General features: G+C 37.6%; 2 protein-coding genes across 2 annotated transcripts; one reads left to right on the forward strand and one right to left on the reverse strand.

The window, feature by feature from the left end:
- Window positions 1-687: 687 nt before the first annotated feature.
- LOC134792237 (uncharacterized) lies at window positions 688-8,021 on the reverse strand. The gene is made up of 6 exons (XM_063763500.1): window positions 7,889-8,021; window positions 7,476-7,601; window positions 5,097-7,022; window positions 4,473-4,642; window positions 3,390-3,581; window positions 688-1,001 (listed from the first exon to the last, which is right to left on the reverse strand). The coding sequence occupies exons 2-6, from the start codon at window positions 7,564-7,566 to the stop codon at window positions 750-752; spliced, it is 2,631 nt and encodes an 876-aa protein (XP_063619570.1). The 5' UTR covers window positions 7,567-7,601; window positions 7,889-8,021; the 3' UTR covers window positions 688-749.
- A 529-nt stretch (window positions 8,022-8,550) lies between these two features.
- Window positions 8,551-10,365, forward strand: LOC134792410 (dynactin subunit 6). Its single transcript, XM_063763707.1, has 4 exons — window positions 8,551-8,667; window positions 8,753-8,923; window positions 9,268-9,440; window positions 9,983-10,365. Exons 1-4 carry the CDS (start codon window positions 8,657-8,659, stop codon window positions 10,204-10,206), a joined length of 579 nt encoding a protein of 192 aa, XP_063619777.1. The 5' UTR covers window positions 8,551-8,656; the 3' UTR covers window positions 10,207-10,365.
- Window positions 10,366-19,874: the final 9,509 nt, after the last annotated feature.

Consider the following 19,874-nt stretch of genomic DNA (forward strand, 5'->3'; position numbering starts at 1 on the left):
AACCCGTCTTTGACAATAAAGCCGAAAACGAGGGTAGTTTCTCACCACCCCTGCCGCCGCCGTCACCCGTGCCGTGCAAGCGGTTGAAGTTGCTGAGGGCGTACCGCGAATCACGTTCGACGTGTTGCCTCTCTGTCGCACTTGTAAATTCGTAAGTGTGACAGGGAGGCAACACGTCGAACGTGGTTCGCGGTAGGCCCTCAGCTTGCCGTCTGCGTCGGTTCGTCAACACGTGCTCCCATTGAAGAAGAAGCTCGTTATGGAGCGAAACATATCGAACAATCTTCGACTTAAACACGTGCGCGTGCGAGTGACCCAGTTTAATATATTTTGTCTGTGTCTCACAGAATTTTTGTTATTAAAACTTGTTTTTCCAAATGTAAACAAAGCGTAAACATAAAAATTAGTAACATATCACTAACATTGACGTATTATATCTATAGACTGGCCTTACGGGCACTAAAAATGGTACTAGTTCAGCGGTGTGACTCACCAATTCGAGCCAATCGCGCGGCCTAACGCAGTTAGTTGCGACCAATCGCGCGCGTGATGCGAACTCATCAACCAATCGCGTGCGTGATGCGAACTCATCAACCAATAGCGTTGTAGCGGTGTCACACCGCTGTACTGGCCCCATTCTTATTGCCCGTAAGGCCAGTCCTGAGATTTTATACGTCAATGATCACTAAACGGAAATCAATTAAATACTGGAAAGTGGTAAACATGAACTAAGGTCTCGTGCGAAAACATTATACAGTAGAGCTAACGAAAACTTGGTTGAGTATTGAAGAAAACTGTGCCTTTTTCACTTTCTCTTGTATATAATTGGCGATGTCTGTGGAGTAATCACTTCTTTTCTCAGCAATGTAAGACAGCAGTGGCATTAAAATTGCTGCGAATTCGTTGACGTATTTTTCGTCAACTATATTGACAATCCTCACTAGTTTTCGCACGACGTTCATTACTTGATCGTTGGTGAGAGGTTCCTTGAAATATTTGTTCTGGAAAAAGAAATAGTACATTTCGATGCTAGTGCGGAAGGTATGTCATTACTTCACGAGTACCGAGATATCTTGGCACGAGCCGCAGGCGAGTGGCAAGACTCGGGACGAGTGAAGAATGACATTTCCGCACGTGTATCGAACGACATTTTTTAATACAGTTGCGAAAAAATAAGTAAAATATTGTTAATCGTACACTAAACCAAAGTGGTAACAGTGACAGCTCGCTTAGACGTCGTCTTTAAGTATATTATATCTATGGGCGTTTGGCAGCTATTCCGTTCCATTCAGACAACTTATTAAGAACGGAATTTTCAATATTCAATATTAAAAAATAAACGTGTTATAATGATGAAGAGGTAAGTATTAAAATATGAAATATGTATATTTTTCACATTCTTACATTAACAGTAGGTTTTTCTGCTGATTACGACGTTTAAAGGAAACTAATATTAACACTCATCAATAAGTAGTCGTGAATTGGAACAAGTATAAATTTAAAAAAATTGGAAAAGTAAAAAGCACTAGTTCGAGATAACCAACTTTCCGCACGCTAAACAGCTACGTAAAGTAGCACTTTTTGAGCAACTGTATTAAAAAGAATATGTTAAGATTAATAGGCAATTTATATGCTGGTCAACCTAGAATATTGTACTTTTTGCACTGTGCCCTGTGCAATATAGCTGTTCTTTTCCTCAAAAAGCTATACATTGTCCTTTACTTTGTCACACTCTGCTATACTAGTGAGTATGGTGCAAATTTAAGTACTTTAAGTTGCAAGTAAGCACATTCGTAACTACATTTTCTTTTCTTTTTTATATCAGCATCAGATAGCAAAACAATATGTAACTTTCACGATTATTAAACATTATCAAACTACACAACGGGACTTAATCAGGCCTCCGTCACACGCTCAAGGGCACGCGCTATATGCCTACCGCTCGGCGTATCGTCGACGATACAACCGACAGAGGGCCGCCGAACGCCCGCCTCAGCGCTCGCACCGCATTGCACCGCGCGTTTCCCGCGCTTATGCTTCGAAATGCCGAAACCACGTAATTACAATGACCTTTTATTTATGTAGACGTGTGACGTTCATAGTTGACAAAACTAAAATTTGATCCAGCGATTTTGACAACTTGACAGGTTGGCGTCACCCATACGACTAACTAAATATAGGTTCCGGAACCTATATTTGATGGCTCACGATCGTGCGCCTGGTACCATATCTACCTCTTTTTACTTACATCCATGCGTAATTATTGTGCAGTAGATGGGTGAAAAAGTCAAAAAAACAAAGGGAAAAGCCTATAATAAAAATTCATCTTTTTATGGCGGGCTAAAGGTCCCACCTGAAAGATTAATAATTATATTGAAGGGTTAGAAAAAATATTTTTAAATAACTTTGACGACGTAATAATTAATCGGCCTGGTAGCACCGTATTACAACTTTTAAAAACCGTTGATTGTCCGTTGCTTTGCTCCTGAATATTTATTAAAATTATTTACGCGATTTAGGATATTTTCAACTACTTATTAAATTTTAATAACAGAGAATTCCGAGAAGTGAAAAAATTATAAATCATTATATTAAAACTAAAACATATTTGATTCGCAACATTCGTTTTATTACAATAATCATCATAGGTAGGGTAGCTACAACCCTAGCGCATTCTTACGATGACGCGTTGACACGTGACTCGAACGGCGGGCAACACAGTCTCGACTCTTTGTGCGCGTAATTATGGTACATTTATTCTTGTCCTGAGCAGCAGGTATTATTATTAAGGTTCTGTAGGCTATTATAGCGTAGGTATTTTTGCTTTTGTTTGGGAATGAAGTATCTGTTACGTAGTAACTATTTATTAATCTGTGACTTAATCGCGTATTTAAGTTTTAAGATTTACCTCCGACGTTTCGAGGACGGCTTTGTCCCCGTGGACAACCACAGTCATTAGTAAATGTAAGCGGAAACGAATATCGACAGTCGATAAATCGAATAGCGTTAGTGTTGTGTCGACAGAGTGACATCCCTAGTGCGCAAAACGTTAAAACTGATAAACAAGACCAAGTGCGGGTAGTTCGAAAAACTCGCGCGGCTAGAAGATGTTGATGTCAACTTGAGCCAGTCTTCTCCGAGACCACGGGGACAACGCCGTCCTCGAAACGTCGGAGGTAAATCTTAAAACTTAAATACGCGATTAAGTCCCGTTGTGTAGTTTGATAATATGTAACTGGCAACCATGGTTGCATAAAAAGAGCTCAGGACCAAAAATTGTCAGACAGACATTGCGTCAAAAGCCATACTTTCTGTACAGATGAGAAAGAGACAACGCTACTCGCAACTTTGTCTCTTTCTAAATCGCACGTCTGGTGGCCATACTTTACCTTTATAGTAATAATGAAGTTCCTATAGCAGTTGAGCAGACATGCCCATGAAATATCTGTCCTGTTTGACTTCTCTGCTACTGTGACCAGTAATACAGCATCTTGTAGTATTTCCAGGGTTGTGTCATCTCCGAATACCGACAAGCCATCATATATTTCTGACATCTCTTGATAAGTAATGGAGCATAATACCTGTAACATAGTTTAAGTAATGAAGTTTATGTAAGCAAAAGCATGCCTTAAGTTTGCTCTGGTCAAGACCAGAGACCAAGCATCGGCCTTAGGGTGGTATTTCATCTGTCCAATATAATTACGTCTTAACTCTCTCATTAATCAAAATGTGAGACAAAATACACATTGGAAAAAGGAATTGGACAGGTTGAATACCACCCTTAGCTGTGTACAGCATCACATTCTGAAGACATATAGTTGTCTTCCCATAGAGTGTGATGCTTTTTGTAGTACAAGTGTAAACATAAGATCGCTTGTGTGGAAAGTTCACAAAAGAGCCGCTCACAAATGGGTTGGTGTTCAGAAATTTACAGGGCATTCCAGACAAGTCGCTGGCCCAATATTACAGGGTTCTATGTTTCACTTTTATCGAACTGAAATTTGAACATTGTCATAGTGACATTAAGTTGAATTTCAACTATCTTGAAAATGTAACATAGAACCCTGTAATATTGGGCCAGCGAAGTGTTGGGTATGTGATGCTATTTCTTTAACACTTCTGTGCAAGCTAAGAAGCTTAAATTTGACATGATAACTTTAAATTCAACGCTATGAAATACAGATTTCTGGAGGTTATTAAGGTAGCTGCTATATGTGTCATGCTAAGGTGTCATGTCATGTCCCAAAACACATGTCGCTGGCCCAATATTACAGGGTTCTATGTTACATTTTCAAGATAGTTGAAATTTAACTTAATGTCACTATGACAATGTTCAAATTTCAGTTACATAAAAGTGAAACAGAACCCTGTAATATTGGGCCAACGATGTCACAAAGTAGGTCTTTTTGTGGAATGCCCCTTTCACACAATGTTACCCGTTTTTGTGGTTACATTAATAGAATATTACATACTTGTAACAGCATGGACGTGATTTGATCCACATCCATCTCCTTTCTTATGCGAAGTCCAGTGATGACCTCAATGAAACTGCTGCCTGGAGGGTCCCAGAGCTTCCTGTAGTAGTACATGTTCAGAGGTTGCAAATTCTTCAGTTTGCTCTTCAGCCACTTTAGTTCTTTCTCTGAAAATTTAAAGTAAATACAATTAGTAAACAGAGTAAAAACAGCTGTAATCTCACGAAAATATGGGTTTATTTTTTCACATCATAGTTTTAAAGACACAAATACTGACAGTTTGACCTACTATAATTTGATCCGGAAGTGATTTACGTCAATGTTTTGTGTCCAACTGCTCTGTGGTGGGAATGTGAGAGAGAGAGAGAGAGGGACGTATATGCTAGAAAAGGACAATACGACCGACAACACAATGTTGCCATTCTCAATATTATTCTTAGGTTTCGAATATCGGTACAGTTGTTTAATTTTAGATTTAATTTTGTAAGTGTGTTGTGTAGTCAAATTGTTAGTATTTGTGTGATAATGATCAAATAGACCCTATTCTTATGACATTAGAGCTATAGTTCTCTGTTTATTTAATTCATTACAAAAAAATAATAATAACCTAATATTACATACCAGGTATCTCCGCTTCATAAGTGTTAAAGATCTCTTGTTGCAACTGTAAAGCCAACTCCAATGTTGGTGGCATGGCTGCTTCAAAGGAAGTAAACTTCCACCTTACAATTTCTAGGACTTGAGCCAACATAGCCAACATTGGCGCCCTGAATTCAAGTAACTCCTCAATAGTGTATGCTGCCATCAATAATTTAATTTGGACATTCATCCCAACAACATGCTTGTTTATTAACCCTTTGTGCAAATTTGGCATTATTATTAACATTAATAATTTATTCCCCGGAATTACATTCCGTTGTTTGAGCTTACTGATAAAATTTACAAAATTACTCTGCTTTACATCAGTGTCTAAAGAACTCTCGAGTACATTATTACAGACTTTAATGATGCATGGTTCTGTGTCTTGTCTGTAGTAAAAATTGCAATATTTTTCTAAACTGTTCATTACTCTTAACATAATATCAGTCTGTTTCTCATTCTCTGCTGCTAATTTAAATATCTTCATAAATGTTTGCTTAGGGTTCTGAAGGAATACTGTCAAGATATCTGACGGATCGGCATCATCAGAGACAGTTAGCTTGTTGAATATCTCTGTCATCATGGTTGTGAAATCTCCATTTTCCATTTTGTCATGCAGGTTGTCACTGAATTGGTTTGTGATAATTTCATCTTTAACAGTATTGTTGCATTGATGGAATGCTTTTATGGCCAGAATTTTTAAATATTCACTGTTTTCCTGGTCATCATGCAGATGATCAATGATCTTTTCAAATAATGTTTGACTTTGTTCCTCTTTTAACAGTGCTATGTTTGATTCAAGAAGAAGCATTAGTGTTAAATTTTGGCACAAATCATCTTTATACAGCAGTGCACTAAGCCAAGAAGGGCTTTCATCATCATGAGCATTGATTTTCTCTACAATAACTTCAATATCAGTTTCATTGATGATATCTTTGTGATTTAAAGGTTCTCTGGATATCTGTTTTAGCATACCAACAAGAGTATGTTCAGATATGCTAGGAATGCCCTGAAGTATTGAGCGCAGTTTAAAGCAGAGCTCTCCAATGCTTTGCTGTATGCTTTTCCCATTCTCTTCATATTCACTCCAGGCACAGAATATGTCAACACTGACACTCATTACTTGAGTTGTGCAGTCATCCAGCAATAATGCATGGCATTTATTTAGGCACTGCAATATTGCATCATTCGGGCTATCACAGATTTTGAAGTTCAATGTTCTTGTTGCAATACTTTCAGGATGGTGTGTACCCAGATAAATCTCATTAAACCCTTCAGCTTCAAACTCTTGCTTACTTGTGAACTGAAGCATGCATTCCTCAATCAGATTCAGCATGATACTAAGGCTTCTTCCTAAGTATTTGTATTGATCATCTTTGGGCATATTCAGAACCTTGTCTGCATTAGGAGGGTTTGTGAACTTATTGATACACAGCTGGAAGTTATTTAAGGCATCTGTTAACAATTCCCCATCACTACCGTCATGGTAAAAATGCAGTCTACATATCAACCTGTAGAGAGCTGAGGCAACTATGCGCACCCTGTCAAGCTGATCCACAGGGTTTAAGTACTTCATGTTGATAACAAATGCATCCGCTATTTGCAAGGCCAGGTGAGGGTTGGAAAATGCTATTATTTCATACAGAAATTGCTGCATGTGGAGATTAAAGAATATCTCATATAAAAGATACTTGGGCACAGTGGGTATCATCCAAATAACCATCTGCATGCCTTCCATTTCAGTCATCTCTTCCAGAATTGGCAGGTCTGCATTTAAAGCAATGTATAATGCTAGTTTTCTATATTCATCCAGTCTTTCTTGGACCACTCCATTCTCATTGATATAGTTTTTATCATTCAAGAATTTAGAAAGTTTCTCCAGAACATATTTCACTTTTTCCTCATTTCCTAAAACATGTAATCACATAATATCATCATGTTTCTAATCCAGCACAGTAAATAAACAATTGGTTTACATTTAACATACATAGCAATTAAAATTAGTACTTCTAGTTTGCAAGAGCATAAATGTAACACATTCATTGCCACTCAGCCAAACAAGACATCCGCACCAGGCCACAACAACTTTGTCATATAAAGTAGTAGTACCATGATCCTGACTATCGGGTCATCCGGCCTGGGAACAAAATCATAAAATACCCGATAGTCAGATTTTTGCCACTGAATGTGTTAACTAAAAGTCTAATAAAGTAACAGGCTCTTCCAGAAACTGAAATAATTGTTTGCTATGTGACAATAAAATTTAATGGTATTGTATATTACTCATACCTAAGTCCTGAAATAAATAAAATTGTCTTCAACAATCTCACTGAAATAAAGTTGGTAGAAAAATAGTCTTACCTCCTCTTGAAATCAACTTTGAAAAGGAATGGAAATTATCCGCTGATAAAATCGCGCCTTGGAAGGCTGACAGGTCTTGAATACTGTCCATCTTCTGTCTACATGTATAATAATTTGAATCTCAGCCTGTAAATCAAAAGAAGTGTTTGTAATACATGAAGATGTTTGTAATACATGAAGAAATTGAATTGAATGTACTATGGTATGCTGAGTAGAAAATACTATCCCTACTTTTAATTTATTTAGAAAACTATAGTATGCTATTTTCATATGACAATATAATACAGTGGCAATAAATACTTTGAATAATGAGAGAAATGTTATTGTTAATCACAATTGCCGGCAATAACTGCGTTTTATTTATTTTTTGATAATAAATTCTTAGCTGTAACATATTTATGGTGATTACTTACAATTAATAGCAGAGATAGTCTTAAGCGACGTATGATAACAAATACCGTTTTTAGTGAGCTTTTATGTACCAGTTTTTAATATTTTCTATTCCACATGTATTTGCTTCTGCCGTCAATCAACTACTGGAAGTTCATTATCCCGTTGTTTCCGAATTGTAAGCGCGTACAATAATAAGTTTCAGGAAAATAAGGAATTTGGTTGCCCTACTGAAGTAGTAAATTACGAAAATATTATATTTATTGTTTTCTAACAAGACAATGTTAAATGGTTAATACAGAAGGACAAGATACTCACACATAATAATTGATAAGAAAAAAGTATTTTTCTATTCGAGAAACTTTGTCCAATTAGGACCTGCAAAATATTTTATTGCCATGTCAACCTTTAAAAATTTTGCCATCCATCTCGGGAAGTAAAACTTCAAACAGCATTTATCGAGAAATAAAATAAAATTTCAAATAAGACAGGTTTAGTACATTTAACTTTTAAACACTAATAGTTACCACGAATTTTGTGGTTTGGGCTTGCGAAATGTAGTTTTACTTTCGATTGTCATATTAATAAAGAGAAGCAAAACACCAATTTTTGTGGAACTCCCAAAAACAAAGTTGTAGGCAAGTTTTGATCTCTCTCCTTGCAACATTTAAAAAAATCAACTGTCAATGTCAAAGTTGTCAAATCAAACAAAATTTGTATTGTGCGTTTGTGTATTCTCAATTAATTTATTCAAAATATAGTACTATTTACAGTATCGAACTTATATTAATATGGCTAATAAGTTAGTTATATCCCCGTTACTTGTAATCAATGTGATCTATTATTAATGCATATTTCCAAGATTAATATAATGTAATATGTTTCAGCGTTAAAATACTCCCTGGAGCCACGGTATGCGAGGACTGCACACTGGAAGGTGACATCACCATCGGCGGAGGTACCGTCATTCACCCAAGAGTCACCATCATTGCTGAAGGCGGCCCTATTATCATAGCTGAATACTGTATCATTGAAGAGTATACTACCATTATACACAAGTAAGATTTTGTTAGGTAGTGATATATTTGGTTTTTTTGTTTTATAAACATACAAGATGTATGCCTGTAAGGCTCATGTGTATAAGCATCTGAAAATAAATTATAGTCTGTCTAAGCTTTTCTCTTGTATTTAATGAAAAATATATCTACTCTTTATGCTAATATTCTCTTGGAACACGACTGCTTGTCGTCTCATCATCTTTCTTATTAAGAATATTCAAAATTCAATCAATCATCTTTCTTATTAAGAATATTCAAAATTGTTGGAACTTTAAAGAGGCTTCAATTGTGTGTTTTTTAAACTGGACCATTAAAGGGTTAAAACATTTTATTTCATATTCCAGGAAAAGTGACAACCAAGAGGATCCACCAAAACCTCTATTCATTGGTGCTCACAACGCCTTTGAGGTTGGCTGCAAACTGGAGTCCTACTGCGGACATGTCGGGGAGAGTAACGTGTTTGAATGCAAGTCCTTTGTGGGAGTGGAAGTTAAAGTTGGCAGCGGTTGTGTTATAGGTAAAGATCAGTGGACATCTTATGTGAAAATATGATGGGAAATAATTATGTTCAACATCATTGCATTATCACAAATGTAATTGAAAGCAAACAAGTACCTTTAATTATATATCTGAAAATTCAATTCTTGAAATCATCACCATAATTTGGCTGAGGAGGGCAGAATAAAATGTTCCTGGTTTGCTGACAACAGGCAAGCTTGTGGGAAATTAACCCTTTGATGGCCAAATATGGCAACTTTGCCCAACATTGACCTTGGTGCATTCTGAAAAGGTTCACTAACTTTGATGCATGATAGGCATGGCGTTCAGAGGCTTAGGCAGCCACTCAGTTGGAGAATGGTATTCAATTGTTGGACCCAAATAACCTGACCAAACTGTAATCATGACATAGATACTAATGCCCTATGAGGATTTTTTAAAATGAAAACTCCTATGTATAAGGGCAGTGATTATTAGTAATTTACTTACATCATTTTCATGGCAATGTAGGAATAAAAATAAAATATGTTCACGAATTCAAATATTGTTTGTTTTGTCCAGGAGCATCATGCCAACTGACCGCACCACAAACCTTAGCAGACAACACAGTGATCTGGGGATCAGAGCACCACATCAGAGAAGCGCTAGAAAAGCAGCCGTCTCAGCTATTACAACTAGACTTCCTAGGCAAAGTGATGCCTAACTACCACAGGCTTAGGAAACCTAACATTCACAAGCGGGCGCCGTCTTCCAGGCAATCGCAGGAGACTTCACCTAAACCATAATGTATGGTATAGTTACTACTAGTAACAGAAACACTAGTGGTATATTTAAGAAAGGAGTTAAATTATGCTTAACAAGAATTTAATAAGTTATATTTTATAGGTGTATCTAACTCATGATATTTAATGCTTAAAAGTATTTATAAATTATCACAAACTTCATGGCCTTTTATCACAATACTTTAGTTCCCTAATCCAAAAGTCGGGAAACCGCGGCTCGCGAGCGGCATGCGGCTCTTTGGAGGTACGTACGATTGCGGCTCTTCAAGGGCCCAAAAAATCACGTTTAGAGATTTTATACCACTGGAAACAACATTTGCGGCTCTTCTGGTGGTGCGATTGGCTCGTCTTAAAAGTTTGCCGACCCCTGCCCTGATCAAATAAGCCTCGCGTTTTTAGAAGCGTTGAATAAAATTAATGATGAAATTGATGAATGATTGGAATTACATAAGCATTTAAAAACTTTGTAGATAAGAATTCTTAATTTAATTAGAGAAGGGTGATCGTGTGGAAGCACGGTTACTATGGTTAGCGATCACCGTAGCCTATGGAAGCCTGCAACTATAGGGGTGTATTTGCGCGTTGCCGAACAAAATCGAATGTCGCATGCTCTTAAGACAACACAATATTTCGATAGATTTAAATATAACTTTCGTGTTCCGTCTAAGGGCCAATACAGGCGGACTGCAACCCGACTGCACGCCAACTACAACGTCAGCGTGCATTTCCCATACAAGTTGCAGTCCATCTGTACCGGCCCTAAGATAACAGTGCACCAACTTAGTCGTGACAGAATGTAGCTATGCCACTATAAACGTTCCACATTTTGCCATTGCGAAGCCTCTGCAGGGTTAGGTTAGTACGACAGTTTACTCTCATTCTGTGGGAGGCAACGTGGCAGTCAGAAAAATCCGGACACGCAAATATTTGGTCGGCCACGTTGAAATGCCCAAGTAAATATCCGGCTAAAGCACGGCTGGTTACGCTACACATGGCTGCCCAAGCTGTCAAAAAAAGGCGATGGAAAATTCAAATAAATGACGATCAAATGCCGCATACCATAAAACTGCATTCTACAGAGTGGCCAAAAAATAAGCGCACATTAAGTAAAAAAAAAAATTTGCTGTTTTATACATTTTGGGAGGTCCATTTTCTATGGGAGGGTAAATTTTTTTTTGCGATTTCGGGGGAGTTGTTATAAATAATAAGGGTGAAAAACGCTTTCTGTAGCGAGTACCTAAATCTCTCGTGGGTAGCTCTTAGGTATTGAGCATTATCGTATTTTTTTATCGGGTAAAGATATTCGGCACGGCAGTTTATTAGCGAACGATTACTAGATAATGTAATCAATGCGTAGGTAAACTACAAACGATCAAACTTTTCGTTCCCCAAAGGTCGACGCCACATAACCCAATAGAAAAACCGACGAGCTGAAGTGGTTTGTTTTCCACTCACGAATTCGTCAGGCGCCCTCGTTCGGATTTCGAAATAGTTTGAGTTCGAATATTCCCGCCAGAATCCGTCTAAAAAACTCCACGCTCGCGTCAAGTGGGGAACACAGAAGGTTGAGCCGCACCTGAATTTTTGTTTTAGCACAAATTTTTTTGCCTAATTATTTTTCAACAGGTGACGAATTCCTCGTCTCGAGCACCACTAGTCGTCAGCAATCGCGGTAGCTTTAGTTTAGCTGTCGCTCGCAATTAGTGGGTTCGTGAATACAACTATAAACTGCTGTATGCCGTCTGGAGGATTGTGCTCTAGTGTGATTATGGCACTAGCGGATAATGGAGAGCATTTAGCGTCGCACGTCTCTGAATAGGCTTGTATTTCGGCGCTATATGAATACCTATTAGACACTACTTGGACGCAGCATCTTGTAAGAAATAGGTACCTACCCACTTTTATTGGTACCGGTTCTCTGCTAGAGTCGAGCTGTATTTCGATTTCAACTGATCGGATGTATATTTCATTCATTATGTTTATATATTATTTCCCATAGTAAAAGTTTTTCTGAGGGTACGATCTTAATACATTCCAGAGTCTGGCTAAACTGTCATGTAACTTCCTAAGTCATACCTACCTACATATATTCATCATAATAAGTTGATCAGCGCATCTTGTGATATAATTTGCAAGTGTACTACAGTGGTTTTCCACTTGCACTGCGCTGATTTTAACAAGCGCACCAGATTTTCCTCTTAGAACATGCACAAAAGGCAGATGAATTAATCCACTGACATCGCATCCGATGACATTATTCAGTCAGTTCAGTAAATTCAAGTACTATAATTGGATCTGCGATGTCCTGGCAACACTATCGTTTCCAAGCCAGCAGACAGAAAATGACAGTCGAGATGCTCGCTAGTTGCTCAGTCTTCTGTAACTGTACATTGCACTAATTTATTTCAACTTCCAAGTCGGTTTATGAACTGCCTTGATGTTACGTTCCTCTTAGTTTTATATAACAACTAGCGGACGGCTCCGGCTTCGCACGGGTTCCACAAAACCTTAACATATTATACACTTAAACCTTCTTCAAGAAGTTCAAGAATCACTCTATCGACAGGTGAAAACCGCATGAAAATCCGTTCAATAGTTTTTGAGTTTATCGCGAACATACAAACACACAAACAGACAAACGCGACGGGGGACTTTGTTATAATAATAGCAGTGCAAAGTGCAAACAATGTATTATTTTATACGTCTTAATTTCATAAAAGTTTGACATTAAAAAATAACACTTGCACTGCGTGTGCTATCATAATTGTTACAGACTTATCTTGGTCTAACTCTAACTACCTATCTGAATAAACAAATAGGTGCTTTAGTCTTAGGCTTATGTGCGCCTTAGGAAAGTAGGTACCTTATTATAAGTAGGTAATAAAGTTGCTTCGCTTCGGGGAGAAATATTAAGGAGAATCATTGTTAATTTATTAGCCCGCAGAATAAGAGCCTTTAATAAATTGGTAGTAGACTGCGTTGTTCTGATAACGGCTATGATGAATTTAGTAATTGGAAGCTAAGCGAATCCAACCCATTTAAGTCAATAGCCATGATTTAAACCGTTTCTTGAACAAAAAGGATTTTATTTCAATGGTAGGTATGTTAAAATATTACCTACTTATAAACCGGCCAAGTGTTTTTGAACTATGGCGTGTCCAACATCATGAGAAGCACCTAGTTGATTTAAGCAGTAAGGTGGTTTTCAAATTGTAGGTCTTGGGGAGAAGCATGGCTATCATTTGATATGATAGGATAAATAGATGCAATAACCCCACAGTTCCATTTATCCCGGTTGACCACAATGAGAGGAGGTTTGTACCCAGCTGATGTGTCAGGCACCGCAAGGTGTGGTGTACGGTGTACCTACAGTACAATTCTTAGTCTAATTTGTGTTAGAATCTCGTATACATTCACGTCACGAGCAAAAGACGGAGCTGCATGGGAAATGCAACAGACAATGTTTCAGTAGATCACCTAAATGCACCTAAGTAGGTACTATGCGTACGTGTGTTATGTTTATAATAATGATACTTATGAATGTTATGATCTTCAGCTCTAACTTTATCATCAAAATAATAAATTAGGTAATGATTTTCCACAACAATAGATTCACGTTGGATATAAATATTAAGACAGAAGTCTAATATCTTAGTTTATGTTTTCCTTTTAGATTCTTTCTAATTAATTTATATCAAAATTTAAAGTTTAAAACATTTATCGCTATTTTTAAGATGTTAATTTCAGTTAGTTTAGTAAGGTCAGGTAGATAAGCAAGAATCCCATCAGTAAAACAGCAGAATTAACTCTAAAACGGGAAATTGCGGTTAAAATAAATTTGAAATTACCTCGACATTAAACGTCGCATGGCGCTATTCTAGTTAAGTTTTTCTTTAGTAAAGTAGTATTTAGTATGCTATTAATTAAGTCCTCTTTCTTTTTCCTTGGCTTTGCCCTTACCTATTTCCCCTTACCCTTGCCCTTACTCTTGCCTTTACCTTTGCTCTTGTCCTCCTTTGTATTTATTTTTACCCTAGTCCTTGTTTTTTCCTTTGGACCGTTGTGCCAGGACCGTTTTGCCTTTTAGTTAGTTATGAATACAATGTATAATTTGAAAACACCGATCTCATACCTGGAAGAGATACCTCATAGTGATAGTTCGCCTTTGTACTACACCATTATGTATCATCTGCTGTAACAATTTTTTTTTCTTACAATAAAGTGTAAAATTACGCTATTTGACTTCGTTCTCTCTTGGTCATACAAATCCCGCACCGCGCGGCTTCTATTTAGATAATATGTCTTTAATAAACTACCAAACGCCGGTCGAATTATAAATCCATTGCAGTGTTGATTGCATCTAGTCATTACAAGACTGTAATTCCATCATGTAGTCGGATGACTCGGATGTAACCAGTTTAAATGTTGCTTCGACTCCTGGAATATAAGGGAACCAATATATTCTACGACTCTTCTCTTTCCGCACATACTCAGTCTTACTCTATCCACCAATGTTAGCACTATCGATGATATTTATTTGATATTGATATTACATTACTTTCAGATTTTATGAATCTGAATGCCCCTTAAGGGGTCATCCATTAATTACATCACACGTTTAGGGGGAGGGAGGGGGTCAAGAAAATGTGACATGTTGTGACAAGGGGGAGGGGGGAGTCATAAACTTTGTGACGTCACTTTAACTTCATCAGTAACCGAAAATGTATTTAAATTATTTTATACGCTAATTATTTTTTAATCAGTTTTGGGTTATAAAATTACTACATACTTACTTAATATTTCTTTTGTCAAAAATATTTTGATAAAATATTAAATAAATATTTGCCGATTTCGTTGAAGAAATGTGACGTCACACCAGGGGGGAGGGGTTTGCCAAATGTGAACAAGTGTGACAAGGAGGGGGGGAGGGGTAAAAAAACCTAGAAATTCGTGTGACGTAATTAATGGATGACCCCTAAGGCTTGTCCCATTGTGAGTGTTAAATATTTCGCGGTCGAGTTAACCTAGTTTGCCCATGAACTTAACTCGCCCGCGCTCGCTAAAGCAATGGGAATACACGGCCATGCTTTTGATTGAGCATGTGGGGACTAAGGCCAACTCAATTACTATACTGAGATACTAGACTAGACTACACGAGCTCTATGGACCATAGTTAATAATCTGGCCGTATTTCTAGGAGCTTGTAGCTGCTATTTGGTATAATTAAATGTTAAACATGACATATACGAGGTGTACTTTTATAATCTATTGTATTGACTAGTTTTGACCTCAAAAATGTCACTCAGTACTTTCTATCTATTGACTTGATGATGATCCGTGATGATGATGACCTGATAGTTGTGAGGTTATGGTATTTTAAAGGCACCTTACCAAATGTTTAATGCGGCACCGCTGCAGTCACAGAACTAGGATGGCTATTTAGCGTAGGTAAGCGCAAAAATTCTACAAGCTGCAGTAGAGTAGGAGCATATGACGCATAGAATTAATACATGTCAGACCAGGTAAATATGGAGATCGAAGTGATCCTATACGTGTTCATATTTTTTTTTATATTGGAGATTTTCTACAAATATTACACATATTATGTAAGACCGTCATTTAATGAACCGTCGGCCCGAAAGTCCAAGAGCGGCGAATCAGGTTGTATTTATTGTTTACTTTATTCTCTGATTTTTGACTTGGACGAGGAAATTTACGCAAAATTGGCAATTATTCCACACCGCGGCGTCTAGAGGCGCAAATCAAATTAAATACAACAAAATAGGCCGCGTTAGTCTGAGTATCCTACCTATTCAATGTTTTTTATACTTGACAGTGATCCTTCCTGGTATAATCTGACCTATAGTTTTGTAAACAACTTCATGTAGCGGAAGGTCAGAAGTATGTTGGTTATTGAAGCGAAGTAGTCGCTGAATTTTTGAATAACCATGCTTAAATTGTGCGTAATACCCCGGTGCCGCAAAAAGGTGAGTTTCCCCCATTATGAATAACTTCTACCGCCTCACCTAATTTAACTTGTAAACATTACAATTTAGGCGCCCATTGCGACTTGATGTTTCCAAAAGTGCCATTTGCTTTCTCCTGCGAATTTTTATTTCTTCCGTTTTCGTTTTTGTTTGCCTGTTTTGTTCGTTTAGTGGCGCGTTTGGATAAAAGTTTTAGCAGGTTTCAACTTTCTTGGAGGCGCGATCGAATTTTGAATATCTCAATATTTGATATTGACTCTACAATTAAATAAGTACCCGCAATCTATACATATAATAAAGCTGAAGACGGTCGAAAGTCTGTACATGGAAGATATTTGAAAAAAAGTTGGCCGGGGATACTTAGAATCGATAACAGAACACGTTCCAAAAGTTTTTAGAATTTTTGTCTGTTTGTCTGTTTATCTGTTTGTCTGTTTATTTGAACGCGCATCACGTGAAAACGGCTGAACGGATTATGATGAAAACTTTACTAATCTATCGAGAAAATCCCCGGCCAGGTTATAGGCTATAAAAATTCAACCCCTAAAAGGGGGGGTAGCCACAAAACTCGATTGACTTAAGTTTGCCCCTGAATCTTATGGCGCTACTTAGGAAAGAGGGGCAAACTTTTTTCAAATATGTGCTACCACTATTGAGTACCCTGGTAAACTAACAAATGGCGCTGAATTGAATATGTTGTGACATGAATAAGCCACCGAGGAAAGATTTTGCCAAATTAAAACTAAGTTTAGAACAGGGGCTACGGATATCAACAAAAATAATTGAATAATTATGTTGATTTAATAAATTAATAATACAACAAAATTAAACGACAGTAAATTAATTGCCCCTCATTGCACAGTCTTTTGGGGAACTGAGTAAACATTAATTAATAAAGAAAACTAAAAATGAGTTTACATAGTTACATAGTGGTAAAATAAACACACATAATTATCAACACGCGTATAATTGCATAATTATTTAAAATTATTAATTTTCTCCATCATCGTAATTATATCGCACCCATATTAAATCCATATTCATACAAGGTGGGTACTTTGAAAAAAAAAATATTGACGTCTGTCATTTGCAGTGCCGGATCAACCCTTTTAGGCAAAATAAGCACTTGCTTAGGGACCACGTCTAGGGGACACCAAAACCGTAGGCAAAAAAAAGCGCAGGCTGCATCAGCATTGCAGTCGTCGTGGAGTAGGTACCTACATGAAACTTTTATACGTGTAAAAGAACCCATCTAATAACGTCCCATCCCTTCTCTGTATGAAATCCTGGATTCGCGCCTGGTTGGGACTAAAAGTAAAAATGTACAACTGTCTATCAAACTGCGTTTTTTATATCGAAATATTTTCGCGCTCGCTTCTCTCGCGTTTACAATAACATTATGAGATATCATAAAAGTGACATTCGGGTGGCGACTGCATTAGCATTACTATGTTGCAACGTTACTGCTGCAGTACTGTCAATTTTCGTGATAAAATGATGTGACTGATTTCCATACTAAAAGTTGAAATGTACAACTGTCTATCAAATTGCGTTTTCATATCGAAAAATTTTCGCGCTCGCTTCGCTCGCGTTTTCAATAACTTTCTAATATATGGCGACTGCAGCAGTAACGTTGCAACAGAGTAATGCTGCTGCGTCTATTTACCGACCACCTCGAGCTTGGTATCATTTCCAGATAAATCGGGCATGAGGAATTCATTTTTGAGACATTAATTGTACAGTTTAATAGAAAAAAATAAAAATATTGACGACCAAATCAAAATCGGTTTGCTATTTTTTTTTATTCAACTATACTAAATTAATTCCATACTAAAAGTAGAAATGTACAACTGTCTATCAAATTGCGTTTTCAGATCGAAAAATTTTCGCGCTCGCTTCGCTCGCGTTTTCAATAACTTTCTAAGATATGGCGACTGTAGCAGCATTACTCTGTTGCAACATTACTGCTGCAGTACTGTCAATTTTTGTGATAAAATGATGTGACTGATTTCCATACTAAAAGTAGAAATGTACAACTGTCTATCAAATTGCGTTTTTATATCGAAAAATTTTCGCGCTCGCTTCGCTCGCGTTTTCAATAACTTTTTAAGCTATGGCGACTGCAGCAGCAATAGTCTGTTGCAACGTTACTGCTGCAGCACTGTCAATTTTTGTGATAAAATGATGTGCACTTATTTCCATACTAAAAGTAAAAATGTACAACTGTCTATCAAATTGCGTTTTTATATCGAAAATTTTTCGCGCTCGCTTCGCTCGCGTTTTCAATAACTTTCTAAGGTATGGCGACTGCAGCAGCATTACTCTGTTGCAACGTTACTGCTGCAGCACTGTCAATTTTCGTTATAAAATGATGTGACTAATTTCCATACTAAAAGTAAAAATGTACAACTGTCTATCAAATTGCGTTTTTATATCGAAAAATGTTCGCGCTCGCTTCGCTAGCGTTTTCAATCACTTTCTAAGGTATGGCGACTGCAGCAGCATTACTCTGTTGCAAAGTTACTGCTGCAGCACTGTCAATTTTCGTGATAAAATGATGTGACTAATTTCCATTCTCAGCTGTACTGCGGCAATGAACGTCACTCAACTAACCAAAAAATTCAATGTAATCTCGATGACCCTAGGGAGAGGGGGCACCATGGTCTATAAATGCTTAGGGCATCAAAACGGCACTGGTCGTTTGCGGAGTCAAACGATTTGGGACTCGCATTTAATACGCATTACCATGCCTTCCAGAAAAAAATCTAATCATTCGCGAAAGTCTCGCAACGCATTGAGGTTACAGGGGGCACGTGGTCTTCCTTAGGAGTCTGAAGAAGACCACGGTGAGTGGCGCTCTAGCCAGGCAGGCCGCTTCGCTTTCGCTCACGCGCGTATACCTTACTGTATTGTCCGATATACATCTACTACTCTGTCGTTTAAATCACGTGTAAAATTTGAATAAGGGCGAAAAAAAGTATTGATTTTGGAGTGTAGTTTTATTTAGTGGTACCTAATTGTAAAATATTTTATCTGGACTGCAGTCCTCTAGCATATCCATCTGTCAACTTTACTTCAAGTTCCGCCTCCAGGGGAGAGGGAGAGAAATTAGGATTAGAAATTAGCCGCTTACTGACACTGACCGAATTCCACGCGGGCGGAGCCGCGGGCACAGCTAGTACCTAATATGTTCACTGTGTGCAACTACAGAAACACGTTATAACTACGGCTATGATGTAGGTGCCTATAACTATACACAATCCCGCAGTGAGAGCTGGCCGCGGAACCGCCGCGTCATAAGGCGTAAGTAGCTAAAATTCCGCTTCAGGCCTCTTAAAAATTACCTGCCACAGATACTAAAATGTAGGTCAAAATGGAACGCGTCCTTTGAGCGGGCTTTGTTAAATTAATTAGCCCTCGAAAGCGAGACGTAGCTAGCGATAATTGGGGCAAAGTAGATTTCACAGCGTTTTACAATGTCGAACCTTTGGCGGTTCAGAATGTTGTTACGGAGAGTTTGTAGCATTTTAGAGATGCACTATGGGCATAAATAATTTAGGACGCTTTTATAAATATTTTTTCACCACACCAGCTCGGAAAGGCTTACTTTGCACTTCAAAAACTGTTAGCAAAGTTGCATTTTATTCACATGTGAGGCAAAGTAATCAAATGCAAATTTTGAGT

This window comes from Cydia splendana, chromosome 7 (genome assembly GCF_910591565.1).
Source record: "Cydia splendana chromosome 7, ilCydSple1.2, whole genome shotgun sequence".
Taxonomy (NCBI): domain Eukaryota; kingdom Metazoa; phylum Arthropoda; class Insecta; order Lepidoptera; family Tortricidae; genus Cydia; species Cydia splendana.